Here is a 23547-nt window from a genome sequence, read left to right as displayed (position 1 = left end):
CACAGCAGCAAAATGAGTTAAAAAAAAAAAAAAAAAAAAGGACGACACTTTATATGTGCTTTGTGACCATCTATACGGACCTCCATGAAGTTGCCCCCCCCCATCAGACGCAAATTTATATAAAAATTATGTCAATCGTTTGTGCTGCAACAGTTTTGTTGATACAGTATTATGCTTTTATTGAGATATTAATTTCGAGTGGTGACGTCACTCGTAGCTTTTCCTCAGTTTAGCTCCCGCGGCTAATGGAGCGTACCAACTCTCTCGATAACAGAGGGGTGTCCTAATAACTAGCACGAGCATAACACAAATTCGGGTCCCCTTTGCAGTGAATTGGGGGCTTAGAGGGGCGTCATCACTCGAAATCAATATCTCAAGCCCCCCAATTTACTCAATTCAAATCAAAATAATTGATGTGGAAACAAAATTGAATTGAATCTCAACCTGAAGATTGGAAGTAGAATTATGAGTTGAAATACAACATCAAAATCCAAATCGGATGGATTCAATCAAATTCAAATTAATTTGCAACTGAAATTCAAGTGAATCACAACCTGAAAATGGGAAGTAGAATTGAATCCTCACCAAAAGAATCCTAATTGAATTGAAAGAGTTGAAATGTAACCTGCAGAATCCAAATGAAATGGAATCAAAACCTAAAGAATCTAAATCTGATAGAATTGTAATTGAAACAATCAAATTCAAATTAGTTAGGGTCCTAGCACTAAGCATGCGAAGGCCCTATTGTTTTGCAAAGGATTTTTTTTTTTTTTTTTCAGGGCCTGAACATGCACGAAAAGTCACCAAAATTTGCACTTACGTGTGGAAAATTGTAAATTTCGATAATTTTGCGTCGTTGCAAAAAAATGTAGCAAAATGGCTCAGTGGCGCCCCCTTGAAATTTTAAAATTGACCTATAACATTAGGGTCTGTCAGCGTAGAGCAATGAAATTTGGGGAGTCTATACCTTGTCCAAAACTGCTCCAAAAAGTCTCTTGAACTCATATTCCAAACCCAACAGGAAATCGGTTATTTTGGATCGAATATGAAATTTATATCGATTTACAGGGTGCACATTTGAGATCTTTTCGCCGAGGGAGTTAGTTGGATCATCTTCAAAATTGGTGAGACTGTTCAGGAGACATATGAAATCTTAAGTTTTTTAAATGGTGCGTTTTCATTCACGGGTCTGACCTGGGCGTGGTGCCAAAGTCGGCCATTTTTTCGGCAAAATGACAAATTCAGTAAATGACTAATAGTTCCTTGACACAACGTTCAATCTTTTTCATATCTGGCATGTATGTGCGGTATCCCACCCTTAACACGAGTGCTTTGAAATATTACCCATTAGGCCTAGCGCCCCCTAGTGAGAACAGGAAATGCCTTTTTTAACGAGACAGGTTCCTCCTCCAAGGGAAAAAAATCTGTTGACCTCAAACCTGCATCAGGGGAGCCTTAAGACCTGTGTTCAGGTGCCTGATGAAAAATATTGAGGTTTCGTTGAAGCGGAGGGGTCCAAACAGGAAAGTGAAAATGACCGTCAACTATTTGTCTCGCAAAAAACTTTGAACAGTCATAACTCGGCAGCTATATAACATATCTGCGTCAAACATCCTGTGCTTATTGAGAGTCCTACCCTGAAAGGTCTTGTAGGGGTCATTTGCGTCAACTCTACAGTGCCAACTAGTGGCGACAGAAAGGAGTTTTAAAAAAGGCCTTTCCTATTGGGTTTTTTCAACGTAGAGCAATGACACTTGGGGAGTCCATACCTTATGCAAAACTGTTCCAAAAAGTCTCATGCACCCATTTTCCAAATCCAACAGAAAATTGGGTATTTTGGATCGAATGTGAAATTTTTATCCATTTGTAGTATAGTTTACATTTGGAGGCCTGAACATGCACGAAAACTCACCAAATTTTGCACATACATGCGGCTTTGCGTGGATTTCAATAATCTTGTGACGTTACAAAAAAAATGTAACAAAAGGGCTTAGTGGCGCCCCCTTGAATTTTTCAAAAAGGCGTTTCCTATTAGTTTTTTTTTAACGTAGAGCAATGAAATTTGGGGAGTCGATACCTTGTGCAAATCTACTCCAAAAAGTCTCTTGAACCCATATTCCAAACCCAACAGGAAATCGGGTGTTTTGGATCGAATGGATTTTTTATCAATTAACAGCGTGCACATTTGAGACCTTGTCACTGAAGGAGTTAGTTGGATCATTTTCAAACTTGGTGAAACTATTCAGGAAACATAGGAGATCTAAAATTTTCAAAATGGTGCGTTTTCATTCATGGGTCTGACCTGGGCGTGGTGCCATTTTTGCGGCAAAATGACAAATTCAGTTAATGACTAATAGCTCCTTGACACAACGTTCAATCTTTTTCATATCTGGCATGTATGTGCGGGACCCTACCCTTAATACGAGTGCATTGAAATATTACCCATTAGGCCTAGCGCCCCCTAGTGGGAAGAGGAAATGCCTTTTTTTACGAAACAGGCTCCTCCTCCAAGGAAAAAAAATCTATTCACCTGAAACCTGCATCAGGGGAGCCATAAGACATGTGTTCAGGTGCCTGATGAAAAATACTGAGGTTTGGTTGAAGCAGAAGAGTCCAACAGGAGAAGTGAAAATGACTGAAGCCATTTCGTCTCACCACAAGTTTTGAACAGTCATAACTTCTACAACATATCTGTGCCAAACATCTCGTGCTTGTTGAGTCATACTCTGAAGGGTCCTGTAGGGGTCATTTGCATCAACCGGGTCCTGTAGGGGTCATTTGCATCAACCCTACAGCGCCAACTAGTGGCAATAGAAAGTCAGTCATTTTTCTAATATATGTCCAGTTCTTTTCAGGTTGGTCATTGTAGTTTCAAGACCTTTTGAAATACTTATTTTACGGCCCATGTCCACATGTCTCTGTCTGCTGCCGTGACGACCCTTTGTTCGCCATTAAAAGGATTTTTTTTTTTCAGAGACTCAGGCATCTTATAGAGCCACAGAATTTGGCACACTTGGTCGAATTGGCCCAGTTAGAAGATTCATTTTGGTTTTGAATAAGGGCTTGGCTGCACAGCTCAGTAGTGGCTCCTTTTTTGTAGTACACTTTCCAATAGGGATTTTTATCTCTTAGGCGTGTGAATGTAAAGAGGCGACTTTCGAGCATGTTAGGTTCTAATGAGATGATTAGAGAGGAGGGTCTGCCACCACCCTGACCTACACACTGTCCGAGTTGCGCTAGATTGCGAGGGCCCGTTCAGTCCTGCTTGCAGGCCTAGTTTGTAATTGAAATTCAAGTGAATCACATATCACAACCCAGAGATTGCCAATTGATTGAATCACAACTTACCGAATCAACCTAAACCAATTAATTGAAATTCAAATTGATTCCCAATCAAAATTGAATTGAATCACAACCGCAAGATGTAAAATAGAGTTGAATCATCTGGATATCGTGGGGTCACTTTCTATTGGCGTTAGGTCACTTCCTGTTGATGTTGGGGAATTTCCGACTGACATCCTGTTGGTACGCGTCCCTTCCTGCTGATTTCAGGGCAATTATTCATCGCTTCCTGTTTATGTTGAGGCATTTTGAGGTCACTTCCTGTTAGTCTGGGCATGGGGGCCACTTCCTGTTGCCATTAGGCCCCTTCTTGTTGATGTTGGGTCATTTTCAGGTCACTTCCTATTGGTTTTGACCATCTTTGTGTCACTTTCTATTGGCATTAGGTCCCTTCCTATTAATTTTGGGGCATTTCCAGGTCACTTACTGTTAATGCATGTCACTTCCTGTTGATTTTGGGGCATTTTGGGTTCACTTCCTGTTGATACAAGTCACTTCCTGATGATTTTTCTGGCATTTCAGGGCCCCTCCGTATTGGTTTTGGGCATTGGGGCCACTTTCTATTGGCATCAGGTCACTTCCTGTTGATATTGGGGCATTTTCAAGTCACTCTCTATTGGTTTTGGACATATTGTGGTCACTTTCTATTGGCATTAGGTCACTTCCTATTGATTTTGGGGACTTACCAGGTCACTTTCTGTTGCTACGTGTCCAATCACACTGATTTTGGGGTAATTATGCCTCACTTCCTGTTGAGTTTGGTGCATTTCAGGGTCGCTTTCTATTGATTTTAGGTATTTGGGGGTCACTTCCTTTTGGCATCAGGTGACTTCCTGTTGGTGTTGGGGAATTTATGAGTCACTTCCTTTTGACTTCAGGTCACTTCCTGCTGATTCTGAGGCAATTATGTATCACTTCCTGTTGATTTTGGGGCATTTCGGGGTCGTTTCCCATTAGTATCAGGTCACTTTCTGTTTATGTTGGGCCATTTCTGGGTCACATCCTGTTGATACAAGTCACTTCCTACTGATTTTCTGGCATTTCGGGACCACTTCCTATTGGTTTTCGGCATTTGGGTCACTTCCTATTGGCATCAAGTCACTTCCTGTTGTTATTGGGGCATTTCTGGGTCACTTCCTGCTGATTTTCTGGCATTTCGGGGCCACTTCCAATTCGTTTTGGGCATTGGGATCACTTTCTTTTGGCATCAGGTCACTTCCTGTTGATGTTGGACATTTCAGGGTCACTTCCTATTGGTTCTGGGTATATTTAGGTCACTTCCTATTGGCATCAGTTCACTTCCTGTTGATGTTGGGGCATTTTGGGGTCACTTCCTATTGGTTTTGGGTATGTTTGGGTCACTTCCTATTGGCATCAGGTAACCTATTGATTTTGGTGCATTTCAGGGTCACTTTTGGTTTTAGGTATTTGGGGGTTACTTCCTTTTGGTATCAGGTCACTTCCTATTGATGTTGGGTAATTTCCGGTTCACTTCCTGCTAATTCTGGGGCAATTATGCATCACTTTCTGTTGATTTTGAGGCATTTTGAGCTCACTTCCTATTAGTATCAGGTCACTTCCTGTTCATATTGGGGCATTTCCTGGACACTTCCTGTTTTGTACGTGTCACTTCTTATTGATTTTGTAGCATCAGTTCATTCACTAATGGCAGTAAATGCGTTAAAATAAAAGATTGAGTACGAGAATATTTATCATGAATTTATCCATAGTAGACGTCCAATCTGTGAGTCTGCGATGTGTGAATTTTTGGAACGGTGAGAATCGGTCAAAGTGTGTGCACCCAAAAAAGCAAAAAATAAATAAATAAAAAAAAGAACATTTTATGTCTGGCTTTTGAAAAAGAAGAATGTATATTGGCAAGATTGCCCTTTTCTAACAACACTTTTTTTTTCTCTTTTGTTGCTGACGTCACATTTGCGTGGTGACTCGCTGCTAGGCAGAAATTGGGACGCGAGGAAGTCATTTGTGTCCCTGAGGCCAGTAAAAAAAGGCTATTTCCAAGTCCCGCCCATAATTGAGGGGGGAAAAAAATCTCGCCAAATGTCCGTCAGCAGGAAATTTACGTTTCGTGCAACCTTGGGTGGGAGGGGGAAGCCATGTTTGTAAGGAGAAGGACAAGGCGAGTGCACGCGTGCCGTGCGCCCCGCTGATTGGTGGAGCTGGCTGTTGCCATGGTAACGTGTGCAAGTCAGAACCCGGGAAACAAAGCGCTGGCTGGCTGGCTCGGCCGTCTCAATGAAACGTACCATCAAGGATAAAAATGTTCGTCCGCAATTAAGTCAATGGCTTCCATTGACAGCAATAGTTGTCCAATCCATTTGAAGTGGGAGGGATGGCAGCCCTACCGCTGCTTCAAATAGATTGGACGTTTACTTGTAATGAATTCATTTCAAATACGACAGAAGCATTAAAAGAGCTTTCACTGCCCCTACCAACATGGTTTCGATTGGATGTCTACTAGTGAGCCCTAAGAAGTGACCCAAAATTAACAGGAAGCAGGCCCGGAGTGACTAATCGGGAGCTTCTGGACGATTCCAGAAGGGCCGGCCGGCCAGATGGGCCGGTCCGCGTTTTATTTAAAAAAAAAAAAAAAAAAAAAAATACACTGTTATCATTTTTTGTTTGGTATTTATTTATGACAGTGTCACTGAGTATAACTTACATTCTGTTACCGCTGTCCCTGTGGGCCGTCTTAAAAAAAAAAAAACAGTATTATTTTTTTTTCCAGACTCATCCTCACGTGTGCAGACGAAAAATACAGCATGCAGCTCCGCCCCCTAATTGTAGTCTGTATTGAGCCAAATTAGCTGCTATCTCGGTGCTCGGATGGATAAAAAGAGCAAGGGTGGCGCTGAAAAATAAGAATTAAAAAGAGAAAAGCACTCGTGAAAGAATCGGCAAAATGCGCGAAAATAGCTAATTTTTTTCATGCAACGACCTTGCTGCCTCAAACTACAGAGGATTACAACGAAAGTGGTAAGGCCACATGGCGAATAAAATGCAACTTGCACCGTGTGATACGACAATATGTAATTGTGGAAACTTTGGCTTCTTGTAGCACCTCACAAGGGATATGTAGCAGCAAGCATTAGCCATAATGAACACACCACAGGTGCAGAGCTGGAAGGTAGGATTGCCATGTCGTTCAGCGAGTGAACATTAGAATTAATATAATCAATTACGTGGCGTTTTTAAAGTGGAAATGGAAAATGGATAATAGTATCATTAAAAGTTGTTACAATGCGCAATACGTATTCTTTATTTTTCATATTGTTATGTTGCTATGTTTGTTTTATCTGTAAGCACTCATTTTGTTAATATTTGATGTTGCAGAAAAGGTCTTATTTATTCATTTATTTTGGGGCTGCCAAAATTATCGCGTTAACGGGCGGTAATTAATTTTTTAAATGAATCACGTTAAAATATTTGACACAATTAACGCACATGCCCTGCTCAGACAGATTTAAATGACAGTACAATGACATGCCCACTTGTTAATTGTGCTTTATGGAGTTTTGCCGCCCTCCGCTGGCGCTTGGGTGCGACTGATTTTATAGGCTTCAGCACCCATGAGCATTGTGTAAGTAATTATTGACATCAACAATGGCGGGCTACTAGTTTATTTTTTGATTGAAAATTTTACAAATTTTATTAAAACGAAAACATTAAGAGGGGTTTTGATATAAAATTTCTATAACTTGTACTAACATTTATCTTTTAAGAACTACAAGTCTTTCTATCCATGGATCGCTTTAACAGAATGTTAATAATGTTAATGCCATCTTGTTGATTTATTGTTATAATAAACAAATACAGTCCTTATGTACCTTATGTTGAATGTATATATCCATCTTGTGTCTCATCTTTCCATTCCAACAATAATTTACAGAAAAATATGGCATATTTTATAGATGGTTTGAATTGCGATTAATTACGATTAATTTTTAAGCTGTAATTAACTCGATCAAAAATTTTAATCATTTGACAGGCCTAATTTATTTTTCAAATGTATCATTTAATATAGTTTTTTTTTAAATCCATTTTTAAATTTGTTCAAAATATGTTGTGTTGCACTTGTTAAAATAAAGCCACCTTGTTAAACAACCATGACCTGCACTGAATTGGAATACACAGAATTACAGTACACGGCTTTAGAGAACACTGAACTTAACACGTGTATGCATAATGACATAATTTTAAATGAGTGGGCCGGTCTGAGGCATGAAATTCCAGGGCCGAAAATGAGTCCCACTCCGGCCCTGACAGGAAGTGACCTGGAACTACCCTCAAATAAACAAAATACCTCAAAATCAATAGGGTTGGAGTTAAGGTTACACATTTATTATGCATTAGTTTCTGTTAATTTTGGGGGTCACTTCCAATTGGTATCTGGCCACTTCCTGTTGATATTATGGCATTTCCGGGTCACTTCCTGTTGATACGAGAATATTTACCATAAGTTTATCCTTAGTAGACATCCAATCTATTTGACCAACGACCCGGGCTAGCGAGACCCCGACAACCCGGCAAAAAGGCCAAACTCCGCGCGTTCACCTTAGTCTTAACCCTTTGTACTGACTCCCATTTTGAAAGCTGGAAGAAGTTTTCAAAGCACAAGTTGACAAGTTATTTGACAGCAATCATACAGCTCAAAGGGACCCATGCGAGGATCCAAGGTCGCCATATCACAAGTCAACAAAATGTTCCCAAGAAAAAATGATAATGCTTCGTTAAACATTCAGTTTTTTGAAGGCTCTCGCAGGGCGGGCTGTGGGCAGAAGAAGGGTGTGCTTGGGCGTTGTTTAGGATTATTGTCTGTTTGTGCATTGGACAGGAGGATTCGGGAGTTACTGTTGTCAGGAGAACGAGGGTTAAGGATTTTGCCACCTCAGTGTCAAAGGGGCTCTTGGAGTCTTATCGTGTTATCAGTTTGATATTGGGCGTTCTCCGGTGTTCTTTTGTGTTGGAACAGGACGTCCCGTCATTTGTTCTGGACTGTCCAGGAGAACTGATTGCAAGAGTTGGTATTGCAGATGTGGGCTTGTAGGTGTCGGCGTCAATCTTGCTCAGTCAGTTGCATGACGCACACGTTGGGCTTCCGTGATAAGAACGCGTCATGTACCTTTTATGCCCTATATTCTGCTTGTTTTCCTTAAAATATGGTATAAGTGCTATTCATTTTATATTGGGTGTGTTTGAGTAATACAGTCAAACAGTAAATACGAGAAACGGTACTATTCCCTGATTGATTATATTGTGTTAGAATAATGCAAACAGTTCGACAGTGCATACGAGAAAAGGTACTATCTCCTTTATTTCTGATGTGTTTTTTGGTCAGTGGCAGGCCATCTCCCTGACGGTGATCGAGAAGGTGCAGATCGCGGCCATCATCCTGGGCTCGCTGTTCCTGATCGCCAGCATCTCCTGGCTCATCTGGTCCTCACTCAGCCCCTCGGCCAAGTGGCAACGCCAGGACCTGCTCTTCCAGATCTGCTACGGCATGTACGGCTTCATGGACATCGTCTGCATAGGTACGCTAGCTTCTCCGCTACAAAAGACCAAATTTGATGATCCGGAAGGTTCCATTACTTTCTAATTGACCAAATGACTAGCCACAGCTGAGCTGTAGAATAGGCTAATCCACAACTACCGTATATGGCGGAGAACACTAAGGTGACTTGAAGTTCCGCTCTGAGACCCCCAATTTGGCCAAATTTCAAAATTGTCCAATATGCATGTGTGATACATCATTGGAAAGCTTAAAATCTTTATTTTCTGGAGGAAGAAAATTTTTGAACAGGAGGGCATTTAAAAAATAAATTAAACAGCAAAACCCTAACTGGAGGCGATAGCAGAATTAAAGACGCCACGATTTTAACGAGATATTATCGCGAACTTACCTTGTTTCGACCCAAAAATTCCATGTAGCATGTATCACTGAGTGTCAAGACACAGCTGTTAATGGCCACAGTCCGATTTTTTTTTTTATTTTATGGGTGAAACATGGTGATATAACAAGGGTCGCTATGCAGAAATCACAGACAACAAGGAGTGGTTGAGATTTTCTTTTTCATATAGTTACCCTTTTAAACATTATTTTTCAAATTTTCTTTGTTTGGATCGGTTATTTATAATCCAACATATTGGGGAAAATGCGACAGTAACAAAAAAAAAATACAATTAAGCGATAGTTATGAGATAGAGATCCGTGACTTTTTTACAGACGCCAAATTTTTCATTGTGATGTAATTTGTTTAAAGGTTTAAAATATGCGAGTGAATCATTTTTTAAAAGTCGTTTTTTTTTTTTTTACTAACTAAATATTAGATATCAATTAATGATTCTAAGCTAAAAAGGACAGACATTTTTAAAAATAAATATAATTACTTACCTTCTTATTACGGCTAGGTTGAAACAAAAGCGGTTGCGCGTTGTACATTTTTAAAAATAAATATAATTACTTACCTTCTTATTACGGCTAGGTTGAAACAAAAGCGGTTGCGCGTTGTCTCTAAACAGGGGTTTTCAGGGTAAAACGGACAACTTCAAAATAGTTCGGAGGCTTAGTGCGCCATGAATCTGCTATGGCAGCATATAGACATATTGTTCTATCAAACACAACAGTTCTTTTGGCTTAAAATACAGCAGTTTATTTTTAAGAGGGGTGCAAGAGCAGAAACTGATTTTTCAGTCTTGTCTGTGTTTTCCGCCATATATATATATGTATGTTTACTATATATATATATATATATATATATATATATATATATATATATATATATATAATATTATATATTAGGGCTGTCAAAATTATCGCGTTAACGGCCGGTAATTAATTTTTTAAATCAATCAGGTTAAAATATTTGACGCAATTAACGCACATGCCCCGCTCAAACAGACTAAAATGACAGTACAGTGTAATGTCAGCTTGTTACTTGTTTTTTGGTGTTTGGCGCCCTCTGCTGGCGTTTGGGTCCAACTGATTTTATAGGTTAGTACCATGAGTGAGCATGGTGTAATTATTGACATCAACAATGGCGAGCTACTTGTTTATTTTTTGATTGAAAATTTTACAAATTTTAATAAAACGAAAACATTAAGAGGGGTTTTAATATAAAATTTCTATAACTTGTACTAACATTTATCTTTTAAGAACTACAAGTCTTTCTATCCATGGATCGCTTTAACAGAATGTTAATGCCATCTTGTTGATTTATTGTTATAATAAACAAATACAGTCCTTATGTACCGTATGTTGAATGTATATATCCATCTTGTGTCTTATCTTTCCATTCCAACAATAATTTACAGAAAAATACGGCATATTTTATAGATGGTTTGAATTGCGATTAATTAATTTTTAAGCTGTAATTAACTCGATTAAAAATTGTAATCGTTTGACAGCCCTAGTATACTGCATTTATTTTTTGGTGTCAATTCCATGATATTTTATGACAAGTTCTAATGGGTCAATCCCTGCTTCCCAACCGCAGGTTTGATCATCCACGAGGGCTCGTCGGTCTACCGCATTTTCAAACGCTGGCAGGCCGTCAACCAGCAGTGGAAAGTACTGAACTACGAGAAGTCCAAGGATCTGGGCGAGCCGCTGAGCGCGGGCGGAAAAGCGGGCGCACGCCTGGCCGCCCGCGGGACTCCTCACGCCCTGGCGGCCGGTAGCGCGGGGCGCCGCGGCCGCAGGCTCAGGACTATCCTGCACCGCCGCTGCGGCTACACCGTCTTGCACATCCTCAGCCGGCTGAGGCCCGAGCGCCCGCGCCTGGGCTCCTCCGCCAACCGCGAGGTGGTCATGAGGGTCACCACCGTATAACGCCGCCCCTCTTACTTTCTTTCTTTCTTACCGTCCTGAGGAAGCCGCGTGCTCCTTTTGCCGTTTTTAAGGAACTCTAAAGACATTCACTATCGTTGACGTTGGCGGACCCACCAGAGTTGCTTTAAAAAAAAAAAAAAAAAACGCCGTTTTTACATTAAAAGTGCTATGAAATGGTCAAAAATTGAAAATGACTGCACTAATGTCATTTGAAATGTAGAAACCGAATTTGGTACTTAAACGTGGCTGTTGTTTTTAATCATTTAATAATTATTCTACTCAAAACAATGCAGAATTGATGATCGTGGCTAGCTAGCTAGCTAGTACATGTTGACAGAATGACAACAAGAGTATAGCTCAACAATGGATAGCATGCTAGCAGCTCATTTTGGGTGTGACATCATCTTCTGTTTTTTAGTGGGCAAAAGATTTTTTATTTTTGGGATAGATTTGTAATCAAAACATGCTCTGTTAGCATTTCATTGCATAGTTTTTAACCTTGCTAACGACACTGAACCACACAAGTTTAATCGGCATTACGCAAAACCTTTGGAGATAGATAATGAAGCCATTTTTTCCCCCCAAATTCCAAACCGATGTAGCTAAGCTAACCAGCTAATATCTACTGTCAGCAAATTACAGTTCAAGTTTCTTCTCATATTGGCAACGCCGTTCTTAAATAGGTCATATTTTTCTGTAATGCTTTTATAAATACAGTGGTACCTCTACTTATGAAATTAATTTGTTCTGGAAGTAGTTTCGTAACTTGGAAATTCTGTAATTAGAGATGCGTTTTCCATGTACCGTATTGGCCCGAATATAAGATGGCCCTGATTATAAGATGACCCCCTCTTTTTCAAGACTCAAGTTTGAAAAACGACTTTTTGAACGTATAACACCAACACCAGATAAATTTTTATACAGAAATTAATTACAGTACATCTGAAACAAATAATTATAACAATATATTTGAGAAAAAGCATGTTATTTTGCCTCATTCAAATCTTAATATCTGAACATTTAAATCTGTAAACTAAAGTGCAATCACATTCGTAAATGCATGGCTTCTGGTTTTTGAAATGTAAATACACCAATCTATTGTGATAAAACAACAAAATTGCAATAACAGCATTAACCATCAAAGTGAAGTCTAACTGTAACTGTAGTCTTGAAACTAATCTGAATGAGGAAAAACATTGCAATAAAATAAAGCAAACTGGTTAAACTTGAGAGTAGCTGAGATGTCATGACAGAACATCGCTTCAATGATATCTGGCGCCATCTGGCGTCGTGAATGGATATAACGTCTAGACTGCGAATATAAGACGACCCCTACTTTTTCAGCGTTATTTCAATGCAAAAAAACACCGTCTTATATTCGGGCCAATACGGTAAATTGCCTTATCTATTCCAAGCCCCCCAAAATTCAGACAAATCTTTTATAACGCATAAAAAGGCATTAAAACAAATACATACAAATACATGTTACAATTAGATTATTGCACGATAAACATGAAATCAGAGTTGTTCATAATGTAAAAAAACAAGAATAAAGAATAAAAGTTGGGATACACTCATACACATAAGCCCCTTTTACATACACAAAAGCATTTTTCACATACACCAAAACACCGTTTTAAATCCCGCAATTTAAACAGGCAAGCCTGAAAGCAATTTCCCGGGTCACAGCACGATGGCTGATGACGTAAATATCATGGCGGGCCGTTCGTCACTTCCTCTTTCTTCGCAGTAAATAAACATCGCAATTATCAATATAGCAAGCTGGAAATAGCTAAATTAAACTGAAAACATAACGAAATTAAATTGCTACTGGATCGTACAGCCGAGAAAGAGAGTCCATAGTCCATCTTTGGAAATGTGTGTTTTATTTTGTTGCTGGTGTTAGGGTCCGCAACTGCAGAAACAAGGTTGTAACTCAAAGCAAAATACACCAGAGGGATGCGTTCAAGGGTTTATTAAATACAAACAAAAATAGACGCAATCGTGGAAAAGGAAGAATAACTAAATGGGTTCGTGACAGCAGGTCGACGGGGATCAATAATACCAACCTAAGTGGTAGGCAGAGCGCCGATAAAACAACAAAACAGATACACTCAAATACCAGCACAACGTGGGGGAATTCAAAACAAGGGAGGCACACGAACAATTTAGCAATTGCACGAAATTCGAAAGTACAAGGTTTCGAATGGCGCCCAGCGAGTTAATATCTCGGCACCCTTCTCTTGGATCGCCTAGGCTTAGATACAGTCTTGATGAGCGTGAATTGGCTGCAGTTATGACGTCAGGAACATCCCACAACTGGCTCTGTACTAGGGGTGGGAACCTCTTGGTACCACACGATATGACACGATTTGCGATAAAAAGCTCACAATAACGATGATCTGACGATATGGCGATACAACGATTATCGATGCATTCAGGAAATCATTCTAGGATATTCTACAAACTAATAAAGAAAAACAAGCTTCTGCTGTGAATTGGAATGAATTTATCACTAGTAGACGTCCAATCGACATTCGTTCATTCCCTTCCATCCCTCCTACTTCAAACGGATTGAACGTCAATGGCCGTCAGTGGCAAGCAATGCCAGGCATTGAGGGAATTTTGGGCCATTTCAGGTCACCTGTTGACTTTTAGTTACTTTGTTGTTTTTGGGGTATTTCATGGGTCACTTCCTGTTTATTTAGAGTTCACGAACATGAAGTGACGCGCGAATCTCCCAAATGATTTGGCAGTGACTAAGACTCAACAGGAAATGACCTGCAAATGCCCTAAAGTGAACAAAAAGTGACCTGTAAATGCCCTGAAAATCTAAAAGAATGTGAATGCTCTGGTTCCAAATGAACGAACATTCCCAGTCTAAATAGATTGGGTGTCGAGCACCGTCAATGGCAGCCACTCCCACTTCTATGGTCATCTGTGTCAACCAATGCCAGGCAACAAAGTAATTTTGGGCCATTTTAGGTTATTACTTGTTATTTTCAGTCACTTCCGGTTGATTTAGGGGCATTTTATGGGTCACTTTCTGTTGATTTTGGGTTACAGAACAGGAAGTGACCGGGGAATGAATAGACAGTGACTCAAACTCAACAGGAAATGACTTGTAAATGCCCTCAAATGAACAGAAAGTGACCTCTAAATGCCCCCAAAATCGGAAAGTATGGTTTCGAATTCCCGCTTCCCAGTCTTAACGGACTGGGCATCGAACGCCGTCAATGGAAACCATATAGTTAACTGAGACACTATTATGGTGGAAGATTTTGGTAGCAACTTGTTGGTTCCTTTTATTTTTTTGAACATTGACACCTTTTTAAAACGATATCTCGATTCTTGGCAGGAGCATATCGATAACCTCTGTACCAAAACACGATTTGATCAACATTGTGACAGCTGATGCCGACCAAAATGACGTAATGTCCGGGTTATAAAATTGCGCCAGCAACCCTACCCGCACAGAGAGCGCCAGTGGGCAACATGGGACAAGCCTGTAAAAAAAGTGCCCTACCCGCGTCATTGCCAGGATATCTCTACATGCGTGAAAGCAATGACACAAGTAAATCCTATGTCATCTTACACGGAAATTTACCTGGATATATTTGTGAAAGGGGCTATTCAGTAGAGGTCCCTTATTAGCCAATTGGATGCCAGGAATGCTAGGCAATAGCCAATGGCAGAGCAGCTATAATTATGTTAAATTCAGTAAACTCTGGGAGCTGGGTGTACCATCCTTACTGTATTTTTTTGCCTTTCATATCCTGAAATTTCTTTCGTAACCAGGCAATATTTGTCCGTTGAGGCGTGTCTTAACCTGAAAATTCTGTATGTAGAAAGGTTCGTAAGTAGAGGTACCACTCTATAGATATGACTGAAGCATTCACTGACCGAACCCATTTGGAGTTGGTCAGACTGGCAGCCAAAATCTGATTTTAGCCCATTCAGACTGAAACTGGATCCTCTTTTGTAGTCTGAACAGTTCAAAGCACAGAAATCTAATTTTTGCAAGACTGATTCAAACTACACACAGGAGGTAGTTTCATATCAGTTTTGGACAAGATTCTTCTCAGTCTGAACAGCTAAAATGGGATTTGAAATTAAAAAAAAAAAAAAAAAAAAAAAAAGCCTTGTGTTCGGCGCGCCACACAACCCAAACCGACAAAATTTTTGCGTGATGCAGGGAATTTTTCAAAGAAAACCCCAAAATTTTCCCGTTCACCCTTAAACGCGGGTTTCCTGAAGGATTTTTTTTTTTTTTTTAACATGTATCTTCTTCTACAATTTTTGACCAAATCGCATAATTTACACATAAAACATTTCAGGACCTTAAGGTGCATTAAACTTAAACTTAAAAACTTAAAGTGCCAACAAATTTTCCCAAAACTGTCCCATCCATTTCTAATGCTATGCCATTGACAGCCATGTATGTCCAAATTTCCCATTCATTTTCAATGGCAGGAAAACATAGGTCCTTGCGATTTTTGACCATTTACCATGACAGCCCATTAACGTTAAACCTGAGCCCCAGTAAGTCAATGCCATTGACAGCCATGCACGTTCGTGCCATTGACGGCCATGTATGTCCAAATTTCCTCTTCATTTTCAATAGCAGAAAAACCTGTGTGGTTGTGATTTTTGACCAAAAACTTACCATTACAGCTCATTGACAGGCGTCCAAATAAGTCCATGCCATTGACAGCCATGCCTCCAAATCAACAGGAACTGATCTGATAACAACAGGACGTGTCCCCGAAATGACACCAAATCAACAGGAAGTGACCTGATAGATCTTTATCCACCGCAGCAGAGCCCAATTGTATTTTCTCCAGAAATTGCAGTTTCTAGTTATTAAGGCCTTTTCACACTAGTGTCAACCCAGTGTGAAGAGCGGTCCATGGCAAGCGCAAAATGGGAGGAGCCACGTAGCCTGACGTAGACGCTGTCAGGAAGTGAAAAGCGGCAAGCATAGTCCCATGCACCAATGCCTTTTTTTCCCAATTGTTGCACAAGCAAACAGCAACTTTTCCTATTTCAAGGAGTAGGGGGCATTATAATAGTCATGTAAAGAGTTTTACGAGTTTCGGTGAGAAGGTGAATAGTTTTTTTTTTGTCGTTGTCCGTGAACTACATTTCCACACAAACGCACATCGACGTACCTTTTAGCTTAGCAAGGAGAGTATTAGAGTCATTTTTCGATTGTCCCAGAGCTCGTGAAACTAAAAAAGCGCATTTATCAAGGTTTCGTCGGGCTTGGTTTGTGTATATCCGTCTGCCGAAACAGCCTGAAAGCACAGATATAAGTACGCCTGCCCATTTGCTATTGGATGCGTTGTTTACGTCAGCGTGGCGGCACTCTGAAAATAGAGCAAGGCTCTATTTTGGACCCCGCTTCTCAGCGCAAATTCATTCAAACTTGCCGTTCAGCTCACCGTTCACTTTCGCCGAGAAGTCTTCTCCCACATACACAAAGAATGGGTTGCCGCTGAATCCTTCACACTTGGCTGCCGCTAGTTTGAAACCGCCTTTAAGCCTTTTTTTGGGGGGGGGGATGGATTTGTGTTCAAAATATGTTCTGCTATCGTTTTAAAGTTACTTGCTGTGGTGTTTCATAGCAACTTTAACCATGCTGTAACGTTAGCATGTTAGTACTTACGACTCCCAAACTCAGGAAGTACATCAACAACTTTCCTACTGTCAGATCAGCTTTAATTTGACTTCAGAAATTGCTATTGAAAGTGATAGGCGTCCGATTCAGAAGGACTGGGAGGGGCTAGCATGTTTCAAGTCTTAAACTGATGCCTTGCATTACAACATTTTGCCTAGTTTTCTATATTGTTTTGTTAAACTCGTTGGCTGCCATTGACTGCGATAGGCGTCCAATCTATTTGGACTGGGAGGGCTCGCAGTGATCGTACAGAAAATATTGGGTTTTTGTTTTCAGTTTTTTTGGGGGGGGATATAATTTTTTTGCAGTTTGTCAGTTTAGAGATTTTGTGTTTTTTGGTGTTTTTTGTTTTTGTGGGTTTTTTTTTTTTTTTTTTTGTGGTTTATACTTAAACTCAAATTTATCTAGGTTTTACCCTTTTTGTGGTTTTGTTCTTGGAATTTTTTTGTGTTCATTTTCTCATTTTTTAAAAAAAAGTTTTTTGCATGTTTTTGGTCTTTTTCAATTTTTTGTTGATTTTTTTTCTGGTTTTGGTAGGGTTTTGTCTTCAGTTTTGAGGGGGGTATGTTTTTGCAAATTATCATGGTTTTGCATATTTCTTTGATATTTGTGTAATTTTGCTTTTTTACATACTTTTTGTGGGATTACCAATTTTTAGGTGATTTTTTTCTGATTTTGGTGAGGATTTTGTGGTTTTGTTTTTGCCCTTTTTTGTGTTCATGTTCTCATTTGGATTTTTTTAAAAATGTTTTTGCAGGGTTTTTTTTTTGTCTTGTCAATTTTTGTTGATGTCATTGTTTTTTTCTGGTTTTGGTGGGGGTTTTTTTTCCAATTTTTTTATTTTTTTTTGCAATTTTTCACGCTTTTACAGATTTTGTGTTTTTGGGTGGGTTTTTTCTGTTTTTTGTGGGTTTTGTTTGAATATTGTTTTTATTTTCAAATTTGTATTTTTTCGTTCAAATTATTTGTTTATATTTTATTTATGTAGATTTTTTTTACATTATTATTTATGCTGTTTGAAAAGGCTACTTTATGTTGTATATATATTTTTTTACATTTTTATTTATTTGTTTAAAAAAGGCAAATATTTTATGTTGTATTAACTTTATTTTTAATCATACAGAATTTTTTAATTCATTTTTTTTTACTTATCTTTCTACTTCAATAGAAAATTGTAAATATTCTGTAATATTTAATTTCTTTATTTGTACTTTTTGTTAATTACAAAAAAGAGGAAATATTTTAGTTGAGTCAAAAAAATGTACTTTTTATTTTATTCTTGTTTAAAAATATTTTTAAGTTATATCTAAAATAAATATCTTGATTGATTTTTTTGTTCAAATAAGTATTGTTATATTTATATTAAATTTTGGGGGGAATTTTACTGTATTTTTTTTCTCCATTATTTTTTTTGTTTAAAAAAAAAAAAGAAGTACTGTATTACAAACGAAAACGAAGGGAAAACATTCCAAATGGATTGGACACCTATCGCCGTTGATTGCAGCTAATGAATTAAAAGTAACACGGTGAAAAAATGATCCAGCCTGACCAAAACTCCATTGGGAAATAAGCCAATTTAAACCAATACACGCCAGTATAATTGGACGTCTGTCCGTCAATGGCAGCCAATGAGTTAATTTATAGAAACTGTTGATGTGTTAGTTTCAGCTTTCTCAGTGTTCACCTGACAAAGTTAAGGTGCGGTAAAGTAAAAACAGTCGATTTTTAAAGCAACTCTGGTTCCTCTATCACCGTCAATGGCAGCCCATGAGTTAAAAAGGCAAGACAAGGACTTAAAAGTGGGCGGGGCTTTGACAGGCTCCCCTCCCCACAGCCAATCAAGAGACATTTTTTCCAGTTGCTGATCAGGAGGCACATGAAGACTTTTTTGAGTTGGTTATATTTGCATCTCCCGCTTTTGGTTTTCTACTATGACAACGTTGATTTTTGTAACTTACGCACATTGGTGGAGTTTGTCGAAAAAAGGAAGAAAAACGGAAAGGACACATCTCTCTGCAATAAATGCATCCATCGTATGTACATTTCACAGGGATTTTTTGCATGGGTATATCATTTGATTTATCACATAACATGAACACAAATTTGCTCTGTTTCGAATGGTGCTTGCCAAAATAAACACTTTGAAAGGATCGCGAATGTGTTGACTTGAATGCGAATGTCGCCCCTACCAAGATGGCCATCCTGAGGCCACGTTGGTTTGTTTGTTGTACCAATTTTCCCCCCGTTTTTTTCTAATTAAGGTGTTTTTTTTTCCTGTTTTTTTTTTTGGTGTTGAGTTTTTAGTGGATTTGGCAAATTGTGGGTGATTTTTTTTTTCAAATGTTCTGTTTCTGTCTTATGTGTGTTTAGCTGATTTTTGCAGTGATTTTTTTTGTATTTTTTCTTGTTTTGTTTTGTGGAGGCATTGTGGATGTTTTTCGTTTTAAGTTTTTAGTGATTTTGCCCTGTTTCGGGTGATTTTTTTTTGTGGTTTTTTTTTTTTTTTTTTCCAAATTAGGGTGTTTTTTCTGTCGGAGCTTTTAGTAGTCTAACAATTTTTGAGTGTTTTTTGTCTTATGTTTGTGGTTTATGTGTATGTGTATTATTTTTTTTTAGTTAATTTTTTGCAGTGATTTTTGTGTTTTTGTTTTTTTTAAAATGTATTTTACAGGTTTTTTTTTTTTTGCAACTTTCCCAATTTTGGAGTGATTCTTTTGTGTCATTTTTCTGATTTTGGTGGGTGTTTTTTTGGGCGTTGTGGGTGTTATTTTGGGGGTGTGTCGTGTTTTTTTCAAATTTTTGTGTGATTTTTTTTTTCTAATTAGGGGGATTTTTGTATGTTTTTGGTGGGGGGGGGTAGTGTTTTTTGCCATTTTTGGGTGATTTTGTGTGTATTTGTGTTTTTTTTTCCCAAGTTCTCCAATGATGATTTTTTTTTGGGGGGGGTCAGGGTTTTTTTTTTTTTTGTCTGATTGTATCATGTATTTGTTACGTTTTGATGCATTTTTATGCATTTTAAAAGATGTCTGAATTTTGGGAGGTTTAGAACAAATTAGGACATTTACATGGAAAACGAGTCTCTACTTACAGAATTTTCAAGTTACGAAACTACTTCCAGAACCAATTAATTTTGTTAGTAGAGGTACCACTGTATGTACTTCTCGAGATCTACTTTCCAACCGCCGGGTGCCCTACTCAAGATGACCGCAAGATATACTGTACACAGCACCTCAAAAAAGGAGAGTTTGTCACCATCCCTAAGATGAGAGGCATCCAATCGTGTTGCGTCCAATTATTCTTCTGCGATAAATAGTGTACCACACGAATGCTATTTTTAGACCGTGACGTTGCCATCATAACACGGAAGTGGGTCAACAACGACATGCCCTAGCATACAATCCATGTTATTCCTGCTTGTTTTCTGCCAATAATCTTTTTTTTTTTTTTAAAGGAGAACATGCCGAGTAAACACTGCTGTTATGGAACTTGTAGAAACGACTCTAGACATTACGACATACAAAAGATGTTATCTTCATACATTTCCCAAAACCAAAAACTGAATATTGAATCAACTTACGCATATGTCCAAATGATCAGTTTAACGCCAGCAAGGTGAAGCCATTCACATTTCATATGCAGTAAACATTTTTGGGGGGGCCATGGTCCTACAGAGCATGAAGAGGTAAGCCATTTTGATATTTTTACTTAATTTTTAGCGTGGCGTTTTGTCGTGCTGCTTCTGTCTGATAATGAATGGCCTGAAAAAAATTAAAATGTTATCTGACTGCCACTGTTGCTACTTTTTCTGTTGAAAAAAAACTTTAGTAAGGGGGAAGTGTAAATAACAGAATTAAGATTTGTTATTAATGAAAAAAATTAAGTGTTCGTTGGCTGTCACCGAGTAGCATTTGCGATCGCTACACAAAAATAGCAATGTAAATTGCCCTCAGGAACAGTCAGAGATGTAAGACAACCAGAGGATATAATATATAAGAAAGACAGGGCATATGGTGGTAAAGGATAGATTGTTGAAACAGGAGAATCATTCTCAGTGGCGTAAGGCAATGCATACAAGAAAAAGGTGTCGATAAAAAAGCTACCTCTGGGTCAGGTCGGTGTTTTCTTTTTACCGTCTTTTCAGCCCTTGACACTCAAGCCATCACTTGAATTGAACATTTGTATTTTCTTCCGTATCTTTACCAGTGAATATCGCACCAGGGACATAGTTTTTGGCCAGAATTGGTAGGTTTAGCTCAGTAAACCTATTGTTCGTACACTATTTCCAATGCATATACTATTAGGGACAAATGGGAGGTTGACCAGATTAGCAACAATTGCTAACGTCATGAATATTAATGAGCAAACGTGACATGAATTTATCACTAGTAGACGTCCAGTCCGTTTGAGGTGGGAGGGTGGCAGCGAACAAACCCTCCCGCTTCAAAGCATAAGCGGAGTTGAAGGGGGAGGCCAGGGGAGGCCAAGCCCCCCCCTGATGGCCAGAAAGCGTCATTGCATGTAATTGACTATCCTATGTATGATTTTTTAAAAAAAATTAAATCCGGTAAAATATTGTCTGTAAAAGTTGTAAAGCAATAAAACAAACAACAAAAATAAATGAAATTTAAAAAAAAAAAAAAAAAGTTACAATGGGTCAAAATTATTTTTCGAACGGATCATGTCACTATTGTAATGATATGAGTAAATCGTATCTGCATGTTCGATTAGTAATGTCTGCTCGTCACAGCACACGGAAGTCAGAGATACGCAGCAAGTCCAAAACAGCTGATCAAAAGCCCGCCAGTGAACAGTTAATGTTGATGCCTCTCTTCTGTTCTGTGACTAAAGAGCTTTCAGTAAAAAACATCAACTCTTTCAGTAAGTTGTCTCATTGAAGAAACCCACTAATACAAAGTAACACAACTAGCACCTCAGACGGTAATTTGCTTTGCTTAGCCAAAACCACCTGAGGAACGAAGAGGCAAGATGTATATAAGTAATTTTTTTCAAACCTAAGCTTTCAAAAGCAGCAACAACTACTGAGCAAGAACCAAGGATTGAAAATGTGGATCATGAAAAGCCAGAGAACACCCCCAAAATGGTGAGCGGACTTTCAATTATCCCCACTATTGACACTAATTGTACAACCGAGCCATCACCGGTGTTCTGCCAAATTTTGCACCCCTATATTATTTTGCTCCCAAAGCTGTTGTGGCGGTGAATAAGCCCTCTTATACATTCAGTTGGACTATCAATGTTATCCACAAATGCTAAATAAACAAGTAACACCGTAAACATATATGTTCAACACGAATATGGCGTAAATGAATGCTTAACTACACAGCGAAAACGTAAACAGTGAGAGAGCGGCGTGCAGTTGTTGTGTGCAGCTAACATGGCAGGATCTGTCTGAGAACTTTTCTATATGTCCGTCCATGATCAAATGTAAATAAATATTCCTTTACTTAAAGTTTGTAGTGTTTACTTTGTCACCGCTGTTTTTTTCGGCCATTTTTAACACAAAGTTGCAATTTCTGATGGGGTACAAAATTTGACAGAACACCTGCGTGCATACTATATTCAATGGATGACGATCTTGGCGAAAAACTATAGCTGTCCTAAGCAGCCTGATTTAGAATTCTCCTAAAAAATGATGGGAACAATGCTCATTTTCAATTTATTATTATAAATATTCTTGTAAGTTAATTTTATTGCTGACACTGCGTTTCGGGGTCATCAACATGTTGTGCCCCCACCCCCCCCCACCCCGCCCCAAAAGTCAAACTCCGCCTATGCTTCAAAGGGATTGGACATCTAGCGCTGTCAGTGGCAGAAACAGACTTGAGCAGTGTCTAAGCCGTACACTTTTTTTTTTTTTAACATGATTAAATAATACATCTAAATAATGCAAACAATCGGATTTTCATCCTGCCGAAAATTCAAATGAAATTTTTTTAACTTTTTTTTTTCCTCTCCCTACTTGTCTTTTTTTCAAGATTGGCTGATATCGCCGATATAATGAGATAATGGTATGTTCACTGTTAGGGTGATGATCTTTCTTATAAAGGTCAACCGATATATTTGTCAATTTTTGGGGTGAATTTGTTTGGTTTATTTCTGGTATTGGTGTGGGTTTTATGCAGTTTTTTAGGGTTTACGGTTCACAGTTTTTGTGTTGTTGTTGTTGTTTTTTTGTTTTTTGTTGTTGCCGATTTTTTGCAGTGATTCTTTTGTTAGTTTTCTTTTGGTGGGTTTTTTGGGGGGCATTTTTGATGTTTTTTTTAGGGAGTTTTTAGTCTTTTTGGGTGTTTTTTTCTGATTAGGGTGTTTTTTGTATGTTTTAGTTTTGAGTTTGTAGTGGTTTAGTTTTAGTTTTTGGTTTTTTTTTTCAAATTAAGGTGTTTTTTTCTGTTGGAGCTTTTAGTGGGTTAAGCAATTTTTGGGTTTTTTTGTCTTCTGTTTGTGGTTTTTGTGTGTGTGTGTGTGTGTGTGTGTGTGTGTGTGTGTGTGTGTGTGTGTGTGTGTGTGTGTGTGTGTGTGTGTGTGTGTGTGTTTGATCATGGTGTCTAATTAGGGTTTTTTTTTCAATGAAATTTTACTTTGAATATATTATTTATATATTTATATGAACACGTTCCATTCAAATGCTGGCGACTCATTAATTATTGCATTGTTG

The 23547-nt window shown here is 38.5% G+C and overlaps 1 protein-coding gene across 1 annotated transcript in view; it reads left to right on the top strand.

The window, feature by feature from the left end:
• LOC130911910 (E3 ubiquitin-protein ligase MARCHF9-like) overlaps window positions 1-19368 on the top strand; it is a 29574-nt gene extending 10206 nt beyond the window's left edge. The window contains exons 3-4 of the mRNA XM_057829569.1: window positions 8702-8894; window positions 10857-19368. Coding sequence (XP_057685552.1) covers window positions 8702-8894; window positions 10857-11191 — 528 coding nt within the window. The 3' untranslated portion in view covers window positions 11192-19368. The remainder of the gene's footprint in view (window positions 1-8701; window positions 8895-10856) is intronic.
• Window positions 19369-23547: the final 4179 nt, after the last annotated feature.

Source organism: Corythoichthys intestinalis, chromosome 2 (assembly GCF_030265065.1).
Source record: "Corythoichthys intestinalis isolate RoL2023-P3 chromosome 2, ASM3026506v1, whole genome shotgun sequence".
Lineage (NCBI taxonomy): Eukaryota > Metazoa > Chordata > Actinopteri > Syngnathiformes > Syngnathidae > Corythoichthys > Corythoichthys intestinalis.
This window is presented reverse-complemented; position numbering and strand designations above follow the sequence as displayed.